At 53.4% G+C, this 18,525-nt stretch overlaps 1 protein-coding gene across 3 annotated transcripts in view; it reads left to right on the forward strand.

Moving 5' to 3' along the window:
- Window positions 1-18,525, forward strand: part of sn (fascin domain-containing protein singed) — a 59,792-nt gene that overhangs the window by 15,466 nt on the left and 25,801 nt on the right. Inside the window, exon 1 of one of the 3 annotated variants that reach the window (XM_075701036.1) lies at window positions 1,319-1,338. The exons of 1 other annotated variant lie outside the window; for it this stretch is intronic. Coding sequence is in view for 1 of the 2 variants with exons in the window: in XM_075701032.1 (XP_075557147.1) it covers window positions 5,549-5,673 (125 nt within the window). In the remaining variant the exon portion in view is untranslated. Of the gene's footprint in view, window positions 1-1,318; window positions 1,339-5,533; window positions 5,674-18,525 lie in introns of those variants that run through there. One more of the 3 variants, XM_075701032.1, reaches the window with a different exon arrangement.

Genomic DNA, 18,525 nt, shown 5'->3' on the forward strand with positions numbered 1-18,525 from the left:
CCCATAGTAGGCTGAACATTAGCAAGAATATCAGAGCCATTAACCAGCATTGTACGCACAAAGCACGCACGTACGTATACAGATCACTACTTTTGTTCACTATTTTCGTTGCTGGGAACCAAAGCTAAATACTATAGGACAAGACATTTCCTGTCGTTCCCGTATTTCATTAACACACCGTAATATGTGTACACATCGCAAAGGCGGACAGATCAAAATAATTTATAGCGATTTTCTTTTTAACTTGGTGCATCGTGATTCGGAGACGAACGCGCATAGTTTTCACTGCAGCTCATAACGAGTGATGCATGCCGCGTCGCCTTCTCAAGCACTCTTACCTTATAGTAATTAAATCTACAAGAATTGTTGCAAAATATCTTCTGGACTCCTCGTTCGAGGATTAATTTCTTGCTGGCAGTGCGTCTCACATGTATATCTCGCTGCCAACTTTTGGGCGGCCTTTTTTTACCCGCCGAGGCGTCTTTGGCTTCGAACAGCTTGTCGAGGTGCCTTTCAAACATACGAAACATTCCCGTCAGCAGTGCCCCTACACTGCGCGGCGAGGGCACGCGGTTAGATGACGAGTTTACGACGTGCCGCGACAGGTATAGGGCGACGTCCTCCAAGACGGATCACTCGTGATGACGTCACTCTTCGCGGCGTCCACCGGCACTCGAGTGAGTTACCGAGGATGGATTGCGCTTTCTTATTGTTCGCCAAGCACAGACTGCGACTTAACGCTGCAACGACGAAGAATGCGATGCCCCCGTATCCAAAGGCCGGGCGGCATCACTCGGAGCTTACGGGCAGCTTGTGCGCTCGTCGCAAGTGTTTGCGCTGCGCTCGTGTGCTTAGAGCCGTTGGTTGCTGTAATAGAAGGTATTCTCCCTCTCCCCCTTCTTTCCCGGTAATGTCTGTGTTTTCCCGACTCGCTCTTAGGGTGGGGTGGGGGAGTTATAAGCCTTTTCCGACTTCTCTGAGCTCTGTCGTTCATACACCTCTGTCGACTTGCGGCCGGGCGAACACGTCTGACATAACCCTTTAGGTACGCGTGCGAGTGTTGTTGACATGGGAGTTGCACCGTATTCGGCGAAATGAATGTCGTTCACCGGGCCAGGCTTGATCGACGTCCTTCTACGTGGCCAAAACAATTGAGCCGAGGGGTGCATGGTTAAGACGTTAGACGGTTCCCAGGAAGGTGGTGGCTTTGCTCGACCAACAGTGAGCTATTACGAGAGTCCTCAGCTCGGAGCCCCGTCAAGATCTTGACATGACGAAGTTGTTCGTTTATTGAAGTGTGTGCGCACTTTCGTCCTGTCAAGTTGCCACGAGAGTACGGTAAGCTAGGGGTGCGCCAAATAGAGCCACCTATACTAGCGGTACAACGAGCACCTTTTTGTTTAATCATCTGCATCTGTCAGTCGTGAGCTCAGGCTGCAAGGTCAACTTCGGTAGGGGTGCTTTCGGTTTCACGTTCGCATCGATTGTACTGGGACGGAGAGCTATTTCTATGGCCCAGGTTTCAATCTTTACTATACGTAGCAGTAGTGCAGCCTTTAGTGCGCTTGAGCAGAGATCCCGGTGCGAGCCTGTGTTCGAGATCACCCTAGCCCATTTACACGCAGCCGTCGCGACTCGCCGTATACCATCGGAGAGTCTCCGATCGGTCCAGCACAGCGACGCATCGGTGAAAATCTGGCGACAGCTCGGTTTGTTGACGACGCCCGTCATCGTTGCATGGAAACCATTCATCGCAAGCATCCAGATGATGTGGACAGAATCGAGACAAGAAGGCCGGTCGTCTGTTTAGTCAACAAAGCGGCTATTTCATCTCGTCGTGACGCAGAAGGAAGCGCGGTTATTCGAGCCGCCTCTTCACGTGCCCCTCGTCGCCGCGCCGTATACAGGCAACGGCGTCCCACGGATATCTGGTATCGACGTAACGCACCGCCGTGCTTCGCGTTGATGCCCGACCGCGTATACGACGGAGCTATACGTTCTGCTGTGTGTGTGGGAAGTGAAATTGAAGATAAACCCGCCGTGGTTGCTTATAGTGGCTATGGTATTGAGCTTAACTAAGCACGAGGTCGCGGCATCGATTCCCGGCCACGGCGGCCGCGTTTCGATGGGGGCGAAATGCGAGAACACCCGTGTACTTATATTTCGGTGCGCGTTAAAGATCCCCCTGGTGGTCCTCATAATCGAATCGGGGCTTTGGCACGTAAACCCCAATAATATAATTATTTTTGGATTGAAGATACTCATAAGAGAACCATATGTTTGCACTTCGGGAAGGGGTTACTTTGTAGGTTTGTTTGTATTTGTTTATTTGCGGGCTATATACGAGTACTTAAGAGGCACATTGAGCAGGAGCTCAGGGGTACCACATACTGGACATCGGTGAGTTCCGCCATATTGTCGAATTTGCCATCTTGTCGACTCTGATCGGCCTAATTAAAATGCCACCATTACAGAATTGGACGATGTCCAGAGCACACCCCAGATTTCAATGCTTGGCCTTATAATGAACTCCGTGGCGCTGTGCTCTTCCTTGAGGTCTTTTCTCTGCGTTCCCGCCGCTGCAGCTCAGCGACAGTGGAGCCCTGCTGCAGAGCACGAGGGCGTAGGTTCGATTTCCGCGGCCGCAGTGTGACGAGGGCGAATCGTAAAAGCGCTGCAGTACCGTACTTTGGGAGGACCTGAAAGAACAGCAGGCGATCGAAATTAAACCGCAGCTCTCCCTTAACGCGTCCCTCATCACGCACTGTGCAGTCTCTGGAAAGCCCTTAAACTATTTTTTTTTTTTCTGTGCGCACATGGGCGGCAATACGCGTACTATACTAAGACGGTACTCTCGGCTACCCGAGTCGTTTATTACACGCTGCAACCGTTTAATTACCCTGCGAAAATTTCGATGCGCCGTCATTCTGGAAATGAGGGTGCGCCTGGTAAAATCAACACAGCAGATCAACTGGCGGCGATGTGAACGCCCTTTTTGTTTTCCCAAGCCGGCACCACACTGCAGTGTATACCTCTCGCTCGGTGCCTTGGCGAGCTTTGTTATACAAGTGGAACACTCGCTGCTGCCGCTTGTTTGCGCGGCCGGTGCCGAAGCGAGAAGCGCAGCTGCTGTTCGTTTTCCCGTCTCGTCACGTATACCGACCGCCGCTTTGCTGGCTCCCAGGGACGCTGGAATAAGCAGCAAAAAAAAAAAAAAAAAAGACACCCGAGAACTTATCACCCGTTTCCTTGCCGGGCGCGGCTGCCCTGCTCGCTCAAGCGGGCGGCGCCATTTTCTTTGATGACCAGCGCGCGCTTTTTCTTTCGGCCGCCACGCGCACTTGGAATCGGCGCGGCCGCCGCTTCGCGTCTGCCCAGGCGAGGCCTCGCACGCCAGGCAGGAAGGCGTGCTGGCCCGAGATAGCGTTTTCCCCCCCTTTGTGCCGCGACGCTTTCGACTGCTGCTCTTCGTGTGCCGCGGCTACTTTGGGCCCGCGTGGCCGGTCCGGCGACGGCTGGATGAACGGCTTCGGCCGCATTTGCGTGCTTGCCCGCGCGGCTCCATTGTTTCTCGCCGGCTCTCTTTGAGCGATGATAATGGCCGCGTGGCCCGCTTCGCCAACTGTGACGTCAGGACCGCTACAGGGTGGTGGGTGGTGTGCGTACGCTCTGCCCCCTTTGCCTCCTCTTCTCGCCGAGGTACCCAAAGAAGCCTCCCCGGCTCGTGCATGTGGCCCAGTTCGTTCCACGAGGCGCGCTCGACGCAGACGCCTTGCGGGGCTTCTGGCTGCATGCGGCAGAAGCAGCAGCAGCGGCGGCGTGGCCCCGTTTGCGGGCACGCCTCGCCTTGCGAGCGACTCCCGCGGGAGGCGACACACCTGCGCGGAGTCTGCCGGTATCCTTCTGTTACTTGTACGATACCGCGTCTCGTGATAACCGCCACCTGCGGTATCGCCGGCTTCGCTCGCGCGTCAGCTGTCGCGTTGCTTTTCAATACGGCCCTGCTCGTTGTTGGGCATACATACACCCGATGAACACGGGAGGACAGCCGACGACGAAAATTTTTTGCCGTCTATCCGGGAAGAAAAAGAAAGCCAGGGGGGAGACGATTTGGAAGCCCGTGACCAGTCCTTGATATGTTCTTAACAGTATGACCGAGGTGCGACAATCTTCCTTGACCACTTCTTTGTGTAACGCGGCATTTCGCACGTTCTTTAGCTATGACACGGTCACACACAAGCGCGCCATACTCATCTAGGGCCAGTCCGTGGTTGTGCGCATTGCTGGATGCAGAAAGCACCAATAAACGCAGTCTGCCCGAAGCATCAGTTTGAGCCACGTTGTCGACACGTCAGTACGTCTCGAACGCTTCTGTAATACTCAGAAAAAAAAAAAAAAAGAAAGACGTCGAATTTTCGTGCTATATATTATGAGTGGCCACAGCTGTGGCCGCTCATAATATAGTGGCCACGTGTTCGATCCTTGGACGTAGCTTCCGCGCTCAGATCAGGGCGAGATGCAGAAGCGTTGGTGTGCTGAAGTGCGCGTCAAATATGGGTGCTCAAAATTGACCTGCAGCACCCCACACTTGAACGTGGGGGCTTGGAGCCCTGCCTCGAGCACAGAGCGATTAGGCATTTCGTTACAGCGCCGTGCATTCGTGACGCAACAGCGAATTTTTGTCGGGGGGCCACCCTCCGGGGCGTGATCTTTGCGGGGATTTGCGCGGGGTATAATGTGGCGCCATCTTTGCTGCGGTGCTTAAAAAACAAATGTTGGGCTTTGTGTAAAAAGCGTATACGCATACCTCCGCGGCGTTTGGAATTACGGAAATTATTCCTCGCTTTTATCCTCGCCGAGCTTACCTTTCCATCGCTCGGTGAATTCCACCTCGCTTCTTTCACGGGGGCGCTACGCGAGACGCCCTGTGTTTATGTACACCCAGCATCGAAAAGAACACACTTCAAGGTGCGGTGTCACGGGCTGTCCTTTATTGAACTGTTTCTGCTTCCCGAGGTGTCGCGTGCAAGGCGGAACCTTTCTTCATAAAGTGCCGCGCCATAAACATTTCCCAACCCCGGGCAACAACTAGGTCAAGTTCACCACCTTCGTGAGCTTCTTCTGCCACGAGATAGAAAAGACGCGGTCTGAGTATAGGTGACACCGGCAACCTGCGCGTGTGAAGGGGGGGGGGGGGGGGTAGCAAACGAATCGCCGAGGTGTCGCTGGATGATGGCGCTGTCGTCCCCCGCCCGCGGAACCCTTACATGGGCGTCGTCGCGGTTAGGAAGCCGCGCTTTTTGTCGGGTGATAAACAGTTCCTCCGGATGCGCCGCACGAGCGTCCGGCAGCGGTATAGTTCACTCCACGTCAACAGCGTCGCGCCCATGCGCGCATCGCGTGACACCGTTGCTTGCAGATAGCGCAAGGACCTTATTGAGATTGTGCCCTTTATATGCGCTCTGCAGCTGCTCTGTCGAAGCCTTGTAGACGCATGCATGGCGCGTGCGCGGTGCGGCGACTTGCTTTCGTGCCGTGTCGAATTTTTATGACTCGCAGCGTTTCGTCGCAGGTTCCGCATCTCCGGAGTGCGAAAGGGGCGGCGTCCTTGCAACGCGTGCAGAACGGTGCCGACAGCCAACTGAAGAGTAGCGGAATCGAGACATTTCGGTTGTACGTGTACCCTGCCTATATATATATAGCACTGTATCCTTAAACTAAAGCGGCGCTGCCGATTGATATATCGCGACAAACCTCCGTTCGCAAGTAAATCGATTGGCGCTGAGCTGTGCTTCTATACGGCTGCTCAGTGCCGTATAGCGCCAATCTTTCCTTTCCTGCTGCTGAAATCACTTCACCCAACTTGGAACGATACCGCAGCAACGTGTGCACGTTAGTTGTGCAATTCACTCCTCGACTCTAATCGCTTCGCGTTGCTCTCGAGATGCGCCAAGGAGAGCCTAACGTTGCACTGCATGCGCGACGCACGCGGCCGTTTTTGGCTCAGTGCCCGCTACTCTTTCGCGGAACGCTGCAAGTCATGGGGCGACACAGCAGTTTCGGTGCCGCCGTATTTTGAGAGCCCAGGCGAGGAATTTGAACTGTTTCCTGGCTTCGTGCCGCCGATGTACGTCCGCGGTCGTTGCTCGCCTCGACCACGCCCTCTTGGTTGCTCGCTTTCAGACAAAGCGCGAGAAGGATTCGCAGCGCCGGTCGAAGTGCCGAATAATTCTCCAGCTCGAACGCGACCTTGGCAGTAAGCGGCACCACGAGCAGCGAGCACATGCGCAACATTATGCGACGCTTGTTTAGGTGTCGTTCGGCCGCGTCACGCTGGGTTCGTGGGCTGAGTCGGTGATTCGGTCCAGTCGTGAGAGCTTCGCGCGGACGACTTGCAACTGCGTACGCGCACTTGGTGCTCCCGCTGATCAGATTTTGAATGGTTTTACTCTTAAAGTACCGAAACTGCAGTGTAGGCGGTGCCGTATATAGCGGAGGACTCCGGATTAATATCTACCACCTTCGTGGGGCTCTTCCCAGTCCACTTAAATCTAATTATGCATGAGATCTTTTGCATTTCGACCAGAAATGCGGCCTCGTGCTCAGCCGCGCAACGCTATGTATGTAGCCACTAAACCGCGGCGGGTCAGCAAAGCCAGCGCGGCGCACTGCTTTGTGTGGGCGAATTTCGCGAGTCGATTTTTGGAAACTCCATTTTGTTCCATGGATGAGAGAGAGAGAGAGAAGGCAGGGCTGTTTACGAGAAAATCGTCGATCCGGTTGGATGTGCTGGGTGGAGGGGAATGGAGAGATGGGAACGTGCTGCACGTGCGCCAACAGCGCCGCGCAGTCAAGGCTACTCGCACGAGCCAGCTGGTCGTCCTCAAGAAAAGCACAAAAGTGTCTTCACGGCTTTCTGCATGAGAATGCGTGCGCGGTTGATTGGGCACGAGTCAGCAAATTTCATCAGCATATTAGGCGAAATGTGCCAATCTGAAACATCTAATCGGCAAACGGTCTAGGGCTCCAAATGGACCAGTTACGTGCGAAGCTCGAGTATGGGAATCGGTTGTCCGCTTGTCTCTGTGTGTCAGTGTGGACCCTTCACCCCGCCACGACGGAGAGGGTCCTGCTTTCACTGGCTTGTGGGCCCCTTGCACCCCCCTCCATCCTTACCCTGGAGGGCTCTGCAGAGGCTTCCCCGCGAGAAGCCCCGACGAAAATGATGCCGCGTTGGCTTTCTTCGCAGAGGCCCCGCGGGCACTCCTCACGACGCGCATATGGGCCTCCACGACCGAAGAAGCCGCGCGCGCGATCGGGGTCAGCGTGCCCGCCCATCGACTTACGTCCGATCGAAATCGACGGGGAGAACGAGGGGGTGGATCTATACTTTCCTGCATTCGTGCGCGTCTCTTGCTTCGAACGAAGAGAGAGAGAGAATCTTCTCCGACTATGTCTCGTCGTGCACGAACACGTGTTTGCGCGCGCAATCCTTGTCTCAGTAGAATAAACAAGATCGAGCGATACCGGTGGTGCGGCTTCAGTTCACAAATCGAGGCGTTAGTATGCGAATTACGCATGTCGCGTTACAAGCCGGGGGCAGAACTGCCACTTAATCCTAAGAAGGTAGGTGCGCAATACGATCAGCAAAGCGGTCGTGACGATCATGATTGATTGGCATCCTCTTAGACACGGAGCGGTGACTAATGCTCACCTAGCCTGCTTGGGTCACTCAAGTATGCTATACATGCCTTTCATTCTTCAATTTTTGTGTGATCTTTTTTCTTTTCCTCTAAACTTCTCTATCTACCTTGTACGTATGCCTGTAACGGATCCGGTCGTATCAATCTCTTCCCTGCTTTTTTCCCACCAATACTCTAAGCATCTTTTGCTTATCTCGACTGCTGACCGGTTGGTGCTTCCGTTCACTTCAAATTCCAGCTGTTCTGGAAGGTGTACGTTACATAGGGGTTTCGCTGGGTTCGCATTCCATTGGATATTACTGAGTGGTCACCGGGTTTTCGCTGCAGCAGGCGCATGCCACATCTTGTTGCGGATATTTGTTCCGGTATGTTTTTGTCCTTAGGCAACCACCTCGAATTTCAAATAGCAAGGCACTGCCCTCTGTGTTATCGTACCATTATCTTCTCATTTCTCTTCTCATTCCCTTCTCATTTAGTTCTTCCCTTTCTTGTCTTTTCCCCGTGGTCCTTTTTTTTTTTCATCCATTCTTTGGATCCAGTTCACGGTTTCTGTTTACTCTCATTGTTTTTCATGACTCCTGGTTGTCTATTTGCAATTTCAATTACCCTGTACTGCCAGCTTTCTTGACCCCTTTCTCCATTCTTTATCTACGCCTTTCAGGTACAGATGCTTTTGCACTTTAGCCGCCCATTTATATTCATCCGTGTTCCTGAGTCTTTCTCCAATTCTAGTTTTGCTCTGCGCTTCTCCGACTACAAAAAAGGCCCAACTCATGTCACCATGTCACTCATGTCACGATCCTAGCTCTTACTCACGGCATCCGCTTTGTCGCCATTTAACCATAATTGTTACGTGAAATGCTCTCGTTTGTGTGGTCGTTTGTAACCGCCTTCTGGCCAGCCATACTTACTACTATAGTCTTTAACGCCTGCCGCCGTGGCTAAGCGGCTGTGGTGTTTCGCCCCGCGTTTCGATGGGGGGGAAACGCCCGTGTCCGTGCATCGGGGGCACGCAAATCAAACCATCGTTTTGGCACGTAAAGCCTTAAAATTCATTCGCTGTAGCCTTTAACGGACCACCCGTGAATTCCTAAGGGAAACAAATTCTAATCAATGCAATGTGAATTTCCTGGATCGTCAGCGCGTTATAGGCGTCCAATAAGGTGCAGTTTTTGGCGAGTCTGTTCGTCACCAGCGCAGTACAGCGCCCGTGCCCGTTGTCTCCCTCTGTGTTTTCGTATTCCATGACGAGCTGGTAATAAGGCACTAAATAAGAAATAATCAAGCAAATAGTAGTAGTAGTAGTTTATTTAAACGAATAAAGGAAATACGGGCAGTTGCTGCTGACTGCATGTAACTGTCTGGCGCTGTCAGCATGCCACCCAAACGGCGGTCAGCAGTACGGGGGGGGGGGGGGGGGAGTAAGATGACAGGGAGAGTGGAGAGAGTGAAATCATGGATCATATATGCAAGCAAGCGTGACGCTTTGGGCACACTTGCGGGGTCAGGGCTCGTCCCTCGCTGCCGCGCGTACACGCGCCGCGTCGCCAACGGTCGAGCATCGTGCCAGTGAACTCGCGGCGGATCAAGTGCGCCGTCGCGTCTCGCGGGGCAGGAAGCGCGCAGTGCGCGAAGGCCTTCCCGCGGGGAGGACGAGTCGGTCCACTTGGGCGGCCGGCCGCAATCGCTGCCGGGAATAGAAACCGGGCCGAGCGCGCGGGGGCAGCAGCGGGCTACGCGCGCGGCCATTGTGGTGCACTCTTTGCGCAGGGGGCGAGCGAATTAGCGCTATCTTGGTCGGCTAGTCAAGTGCGCGTCCACCTTGCCCCCTCCCCTCCCCCCCTGGCGTGTTCGCAGTTGTCTAGGCCGCCGAGCGATTCGGCATTTCGAATTGCAGCCTCCCGTCCGAACCTCCGTGTACAGTCTTTCGTGACCTCCGGTAACCCTCGACGCCGGGGTGCGTCTCTCTCGTGGGGCGAAGATGGAAGCATGTCAGCTCTCGCGCGGCAGAGGTTACGCCTTATGTTGCGATGGCCCGTACCCACCCTGGGGGATTTGACCGAGAACCGGGTAGCTCAGAATAATAAATCAGAATGTATACAGTGGCGACGGGAATTAACGACCTGTTTAGAGTAGGTTGGTTAGAGTTGAAGGAAACGGAATTTCGAGAGCGTGCATCAATGCAAAATAGAGGAATTGCTGTCTTTCATTCCTCCTCCTTTATCAGATGTGGAACATAGGAAGTTAGCCTCAGAAAGGTCCGACTACCTCAACATCATGGCTAGTAAACACAACGAAAAAAAAAAGTAAGGATAATGAAAACTCAAAGCACTGTAAAAAGTCTATAAAGAAATTGCAAAGACACTGACAGCGCTTCTAGACGCGGGCGAATATTATACATACAGTAACACGGCATCCCCGTTGTTTGATGCATTCGAGGAAAAGTATGGAAGCGGCAGAAAGGACGGCACCCAGTGTAGCCGTCAGGAACTGCCCTGTAATACAAAGCTGCCAACAAAAGCGGTATTCCAATAGGCGCACGGGTAAAGTCTTGGACAACACTCACTCTCTCAAGCATGTTTCCCCTTCCTTCGAACATTTTTTGGAGAACCTAACCTAGCTGCACATTTTTGGATATATATTCGTTTTTGTTTTTCTATTAGCTGCTTGTATGTATATCACCACGTTAGACATCCGACTAGCCTCCGGTTACGGGTCTCATCAATCTTGTATATTGTGTTTTGTGTTACGAAAAGCCAAATAAAACCTTATACCTTATTTACTTGAATCCAGGTCGGCCTCGTTTCTATAAGCGTACCTGAAAATTTGGAAGTTCATAAAGAAAGCGTATTCTCGAATGCGAGCCGACCAAGATAATAGTAAGCGACAACAGCCACAAGAAGTAAATGTCATTTATTGCCAATATGTCCAGCGCCAGCCACGCACTTGTCCCGGCTCGGTGTATGCAAGCACTGTGCTCGGTGCGATCGCGTCTCGCCGGCAGCGGACTTTGAATATACAGCGACTGCGCCCTGACTGATCGTCTGCTTAAATTTGAATAAATACGGTACTTGAATACAACGAGGGAATACATTCGTCACGTGCCCAGGCTTTCTCGCGCGAAGCGTCATGACGGCAGCCGCGACTACAGAGGCTAGAAGGTTCTATACCGCGACTTTCCTTTTCTCGACGACGCCTCGAGATCGGTCGGCGTGTGCCTGGTTGCCAGCTGTATGCCAGGCATGCAGTGGCGCGTCCGCCGTCCCTAACGAGACGCCGTGAGAAGCATCCGTGGACTCGCATTATACGTGCCGCTAGGATCGCCTCGATTGCGGAGCGATCGGGTTGCGCAGCTCGTGTGAGACGGCGCACGCCGCAGCTCAGGCTCTCGAGCCGTGCGTGCATGCGCTTATAGCGCTGGTTCAAGGACCTCCGACAGTGCCTCCCCGGGCGGCAGCTGCTGGGACTTGAGAAGAAGACAAACCACGAGGGAGGCCGTCTAGTTTGTTGCACTGCAGCAGTGATTGAAAGTCACGTGAAACATGGCGGAGATCGGTAGCTGCGTGCCGCTTTTAGAACGAAAGCGCCAAATTAGGAGAATATGAAGGAAGCGTGCGCGCGCGCATTTATACAACGAAATATATGCGTGTTTCTGTGCATACTATTGGCCTCAACGGAAGCTCGGGCCATGACGTGCCAAGGCAAGCTGACGACCAAGAGCTCGCCAACTCGCGAAAGTGATCAAGCCCGTGGCCACGCAATAAGTTAAATTTGGGAGGCGGTAGCGATGGCATGCTAACGAGGGTCGCTCTGGAAGCAGCGGTCTCTTCGCAGGAGGGGGCTGGAAGGACACGCGCATTCTCTGGAAGGGGCTGCCCTTGAAGCCTCGCTGCTCGCTTTCCCACGCAGCAGCAGCAGCAGAAGCGATGTGTGATGTTTACCGCGTTCGCTTGCACGAACGCCAGTGGCCCGTGCCAGAGAGGGGGGCCGGCTCGTTTACGAGCGTCTCGGTATGCAGACGGGGTCTTCTTGTGCGGGGACGCGTGAGGGGCAGCGCTGTCTGGCCACCGTATCGCGTGTCTGCTCGAGGGCTTCGGAGTGACTGGCATCACCTGGCGAACGTACCGCGTAGTGGAACTTGCAAGACTATGGATAATTTCCAACCTGCAAGCTTTGTTGTATTTGTGTAATAGTTATCTTAACCCCGTCCTCTCTGTTATCCTCTCTCCGTCCTTTTTTACCCTCCCCCCTCCCTCTTTCACTGCTGAACGATGTTCAGGTGTTGGCAGACTGCGCTACATCATTACTGCGATAAGCAGTAATTTCCTTCGTTTTCTTTATTTATATATTAATCTATTTAGATAGCAACTGTATTTACTACTTCCATCCGTAGTAAAACAGAGCCAGAGAGCGCAAGGGACCAGACAAAGAAGAGCGACACGTACACAGGGGGCTAATGCACTACCACCACTACAAGCTTGTGAAGCGAGTGGGTCGGTGGGTAGTATTCGCGCACCGTTATTCGAGCAGTGATCTTCCACGCCTTGTCGTACTCCCACAGCGTTATCGCGTCCATCTGTTGTTCCATTTGTTCAGAATCTGGTTTATTTCGGCAAGTAATCGGCGCCAATGATAAAACTTCATTGAAACATATTCCGTCTCTGAAGTCGGATGCACAAGTTTCAAGTAAAGAACAAAGCGGTCAAGTCACGTATTTTTTCTTTTTTCTTCAGCGCGTTAACAACTAGGTGATCAACCGGGTGCCGGGAGAGCTGCAGAGATGCGGAACGCACCCCGCAGCGTTAAGATTAAGAACCAATGGCGTGAGACGTGCGTGGGCGACGTGATTCCCGTTGAGGTCGAGGCACGGCGCATCCTCGCGACGCACGAGTACAGCTCGGGAAAGCGCACGCCCTGCTGACCACGGCGCGCCGCGGTTCGCCACGTGTAGGTGCACGCGGGGGTGCGCCCCCCTTCGTTGCCGCGCGCATAGGGCCAACGCGCCGAGGTGGGGGTCGTCGACCTCGGCGCGGCGGCCGATCCATTTCCGCTGGATCTCCCGCCTCGGGCGTCGATCGCCGCGCGGACCCGCTCCGGAGGCCTCGCCCCGGGCCCCCGAAAAAGAAAAGGGCTGCAGGTGCACCGCGCGACCCTGGGAGCCTCGTACCGGCGCTGCTCCCGCGCAGGCGATGGACGGGAAAAGCGGCCCCTGCTGTGTCGCCCGTGGACTCTCCCGATCGACGGCGATCGCCAAAGATTTGTGGACCCGCCGCGGTGCTTCACTGGCTACGGCGTTCTGTGGCCGAGAACGATCGAGGCTGCGGGCACGAATTCCGCACGCGGCGGCCTGCATCGGGGTGAAATGTAAGAGCGCTCGTGTACTTGGATTTAGGTGAAGGGGAGAAAATTGGCATCCACCCGAATTGTAGCGCGGAGCTACAAAGTAAAACCCATACGGGTTTCTAAGAAAACCTCGCAGTTGATGGAAAATTCGACCTGGCCCGTGCGCGTTAAGGATTCCCAAGTGGCCAGAATTCATATGGAGCCTCCCACTACGCTTCCCAGAGACGCCCCAGGCTTTGAGACGATAAACTCCACGAATCGTTCAATCAGCCTTGCATGACGGCCTGCCGGGCAAAGAACGGCTGCCAGTAACCACCGCCGCTCCTCACGCAGTCTGTCCCTGTCGCATATAAGCCAATATGTTGCATGCGGCCACAGCATGGATAAATTATATTCTATTTATATTACTGGTAACACTTAATTACCGTACGGTCCATGCGCTGTCGATTTAGTCCGGACCAAAATAGTGCCCAGGAGCCTAAAGGTCTGCAGAATGTGCTAAACGGACGCGATCCGCGCCTTTCACCACGTGACCTTCGGCCGCCGTGTTCCTGCGAGACCATTGATAATTCTTCCTTTGCTACCTCCATATAGGCACGCACACCCGAAAAAGAAATAGTAAAAAAAGACCCTGCCCCTTCTATTCTCCCTTCCCGCAGCTTCAGGCCTCATCTTGTATCGACGGTCGCTACAAACGTCTTCACCTTCGTTAAGTTCGAAGCGAGATACCCAGCTTTAATCGCATTTCCTTTACTGACGCTCAGTTCGAGCTTGCGCATATTCTCGCCAGCGCGAAATCGCAGAAGCACGCTGAATTGTAATCTTTTCGCTAGCGCACAGTTTCCAATACGGGGCTGTATCGTGGCGGGCGTACGACGTTTCAGTCAACTTATGGATTCTATTGAAACGGATATCTAAGCGCGTTTATTCTAAGTATTATCGGCCTTCTTCATTGAAATTCTAAACCGCACGCGCTACCCGGACATTCTCTTGTTTCCTATCAAAGGCCTTGGAGGTTCGATCAGCGAGTGACACCGATCAATCGGTTATCACCTCTGAAGTGTATGCCATAGCATGAATTCCGGGCAGCCTAGACAACAGCGGGCTTTCGATTGGCGAGGTCACTGGCTCCCATATATTCTCAAGGCTGATGCACCAAGGCAGCCTGAGGCTGGCCGGCTTCTTCGCCTTAGCACATGCTTTTCTTCAGTGCCTGCCACGTTCTCCACCCTGACAACTCATATTTCGGCGTCTGTTGTGCTCTTCTGGTCAGCCGCAGTTACGAAGTGTCGAACTTCATCAAGTTACTGCACTGTTTGATCGCAGCGGTCAGTTCCAGTGTGCTTGTGAAGGAGACAAGGCGCAAAACAGACAATGGCCAGAGGGCACACACACGGACTAGCGAAAAATCCGTCTCTGCCCGTCTGTCCTTGTGCCTTTTGCGTATTATGTTCCTCCTGAGCATTATGAACCAACTAGCCCAGCAAAAAAAACAAAAAAACAAACAAAAATATTGTGCTCCTGTATCTCGGGGTGTCCTTCTGAACCACGGAAGTCGAAGGAGGGAGCGCCACATCACGTGACTCAGCCTTGGCAAGCTGTGAAGCGATTGCCTTCGCATTTCCCCTTGAAAGTCGGCCCAGTACGGGACCCCTGACATTCAGCGCATTGGTCGATAATGTTTGGTTCCCGTTAGCTTTTTAACCAATGTGGGCAGCTCTGCCTGCAGAGCGGGAGCACTAAATCCTACTGCGCGCTCTGACATGACGATCACTTGATGTGCCGAGTCGTTTGGCTTCAGTCGGGTTGCTCAGTGCTCCTTCCCTGTTGTTTCCTTCCTCTATGTTCTGCACACTGTCAAACTCAGCCACGTTGTCGAATTCGGCATCTTTTCAGTTCTGATAGGATAACAAGGCCGCTACGGCTTCTATGGTTGGCTCGAAACCTCAACATGGCGAAAATTGGCCCATTCTACCGCCATAGTCCAGAATAACACCCCTGCACTCCGCTTCGAAGATTGCTCGCACGTGGCAATACCACAATTCCGTGAGGCCTGCGAAGAGCTTGTTATTGAGTTAACGGTTTATCTTAGGTCTTTTTTTCGTACTCGCAGACGAAGTTATTTGAAGTTGTTTAGTTTATCTCGGTGAAAGTTAATTTCCGAGTTGGTTTGACGATTTGACAATTTTGTATATCACATTCATTTTTTTGCCACCTGTGTGAATTCATATGTGATGCGCTTTGGTTTTTGTATCACAACCACAGCAAGTAACTGATATTGTTTTTTTCTGCAAGGCTAATGGAAAGACTGCTCACGCAGTTGCCCTTTCAGCGGTCAATATAAAAATTTTAATATTTCTCCGGCAGTGTTATAGCATGCTTAAACAGCGTTTCGTGACTGGAAAGTCACAGGGGCACATTTGCACTGTCGAAACGCCTTTTCAACCTCGCCTCTTCTATGACATTTCCATGGGCTTGAGGAAGAAAAAAAAAAAAACTCTGTGTGCTGGATCCATGACGAAAAAGGACCGCCGGGTCGGACCGAATGGTCCTGGTTCACGCCCACCCGACTGCCGGGTATTTTACGTCATTAAAGAGCCTTCGCGAGGTGTGTGTGTACGATCTCGATTTTAGCCAAAGCCAGGCACAAACTACACTCGCGTAAGTAAAGGAAGCACAAATATCGGTTGCACTGCCGGCTCGACCGATGTCGTTTCCACTTGCGTAGTCTGTACACGCCAGTATAAGGTTCCACAGAAGCGGGAACTTCTCTGGCGCGTTCCATTTCGCACTGTGTAATCCTTGCGCGCAGACGAGGTCACTGCCGGAGACGCAACAGAATGAGCACGCGATGTTCTCGCGGTCATCTCGTAACGCGGGACACGCTCACCTGGCGGCCACGCGCTGACGCGCAATTATACCGCGCCCCTTATAACGTAACGCCGCCTCTGCACGCGCCGCTTGGAGGCGCAGCATGCCACATCCAGAGGAGCTTTCGCTTTGGCCAGTGCGCGTAATCCTTCCATCGCGGCACCGAAAATAGCAACGGCTGATTACTCCGCGCCGCGAGTCTGTACGCGGCGTGCTTTATTACTTCTCTCGGGTTTTTTCGCGCAGCTACGCGACCCTCGCGTTTCGGTTGCGTGAAATTTGGAGCGGCTACCGTGTCGTCTGCACGCAAACAGCTGTGCTTATACCTGCCCGAGTCCCTTTGAAGGAGCGCCGGCTCTCTCGAGAACTCTTTCTCCTTTTGTTTTTTTGCCTTGCGTTTGCTGTCCCTCCAGCGCGCATAATGGCCGGCGCCACGTCGGCCGTTGCCTGCTCGCGTTCTGATTACCGCGCGCGAAACTTTTTTTTTCTTTCCTGGTATTGTGCATCACTGTCGTCGCTTGTTTAGCTTGTTTTCTTCTTCGAGTTTCCTACTTTGCGTTGCCCCGCGCTCGTGGATGCTTTTCAAGGTCATTTGGACAGGGGTAATCGGCGTGGCGAGGTTGGCCTGCGTCGACGAACGTTACGGCGGCGGCGACTGCGAACCAGTTGGCGTCACAGTATCTGCCTTCGTCCTCGCCTTACCCTTTTTTTTCCTTTTTTTTTCTTTGGTCTTCAGTTCTTCCCTCAATCCGTCTTCTTTTTTTTTCTCGTACCCTGATGCAGTGGTCCTTCGTGACCTGCCGTGTCGGGTCTTTTCATCTTCCTCGGCGAAGCCGGGACCCTCTGTTGCGTGCATGGCACTCCATTCCGCGGTCCCCACGCATTTGTCGAACCGCGCCGGCAGATTGGAACGCTACTTCACGAGGTGGAACTGCTCTTCGTAGTTTCTCAACCAACTGCTAAAGGACACTTACACCGGAGAAGCGCAGACACGTTCACCTAGCCCCAGCAACTATCACGGCCAAGATAACGGAGATCTGGACGCCCCCATCAGCGTCGCAGAGCTCTACGCCGCTGCTCGGGCATTAAGTACACGGCACCGGAACCCGATCGAATTACCAATGCGACGCTGAGAAACCTGAGCGACTCGGCCATCCAACACCTAACCGATTTCTTTAATGACGCGGTATGGAAACCCCACGGCCGACTACTCTCGGAATGGAAAACGGCAAACGTTATTCTAATACCGAAGCCGGGGAAACCGCGCGAACTAGGCCAACTACGATCCGTCTCACTCCTCCTGTCTGGACAAGCTTTTCGAACGAGTCGTCCTCACCAGACTCAAGCGAGACATAAAGCAAAACGATCTGCTTCTGATCACAATGTTTGGCTTCAGGAGAGGGGTATCGGCCCTAGACGTCTGCCTATACTGCTGAAATACGAAGTCCTGAACCCCCCCACCCCTCGGGAAGTCCGCGCAGGTTCTTGCCCGCACTCGACATTCAAAAAGCATTTGGCGCTATCTCGCACTCCATGATTCTTGAGGGGCTCGAGGACGTTAGATGTGGTGATAAAATATATTGCTACGTGCAAGACTTCTTGAGCAACGGCACCGCCCATATTGGGATAGGTACGACACGCTCACCCCCATACGACCCTTCAAGGCTCCGTACTATCACCGCTCCTATTCGACGTCGGCCTATGCAAACTGGCACTACAACTGGAGGAGCACCGAGATCTCGAGTGTGCCACATACGCGGATGACATCACGCTATGGGCCACTCGAGGCTCGTACGACGACCGGCAAGACATCCTCCAAATAGCCATTGGCACGGTCCAGACCTTCATCAGCACGGCGTGTGCCGAGGCGCCCGGCACACGCCCTCTCGATGCTAATTACGCACTCACTCGCTAATTTGTCGTGGGATGCGCGACTCACCGAACTGGACTTGGGAAGCCAGCTGGCGACTCTCGACCAGGCCTGGCGAGCCTCAGAAGCCAGTGGGGCCCTGGAATAGGGGCTCCACCAATAGGCACCCCTCTCATTTATGATTCGTTAAAGTTTTTCTTGGCTACGTTTACACGAACCCGATGAAGTCGAGTAGAATCGGCCCGTCGTGCCGAAAACCACTCGTCGGGTTCGTGTGAAGGCTGGCGAGTCGCGGTCGAGCGAGCGTTGAGGCGAGTTCGGTCAGCCTCCATGCAAGGCATGGGCGAACTCGCCCAGCCCTCTTGGTAAGATATACGTAAACGCGGTCGGGTCGGGCTGGGTCAGCTCGACTGCCAGCTCCACCCGCTCCCGTCGAGCTCATGTACACGCGAAGCTAGTGGTCGAGCAAGAGATGCATGCGGAGCCAACGTTCCAACAACGTAACTCGTCTTCACCAGGGACAAATCCACTTCATGATTACATTCCGCTGAGTTCCATATTGGCAAAAAGATGACGAAGGAGGGAAGGAAGACGCGGACGGACGAAGCATACGCGACGTAATTAAGTGTTGCTGTAGCGTGATCAGCTATATAGTGCTTTGGTATAGCATTGCTGGACTTCACCCAAAGATATCCTGGGAGTACTCCAGCTCTTTGATAGTCTGTCGAACATCGTGGC

This window comes from Dermacentor variabilis, chromosome 8, assembly GCF_050947875.1.
Source record: "Dermacentor variabilis isolate Ectoservices chromosome 8, ASM5094787v1, whole genome shotgun sequence".
Classification (NCBI taxonomy): domain Eukaryota; kingdom Metazoa; phylum Arthropoda; class Arachnida; order Ixodida; family Ixodidae; genus Dermacentor; species Dermacentor variabilis.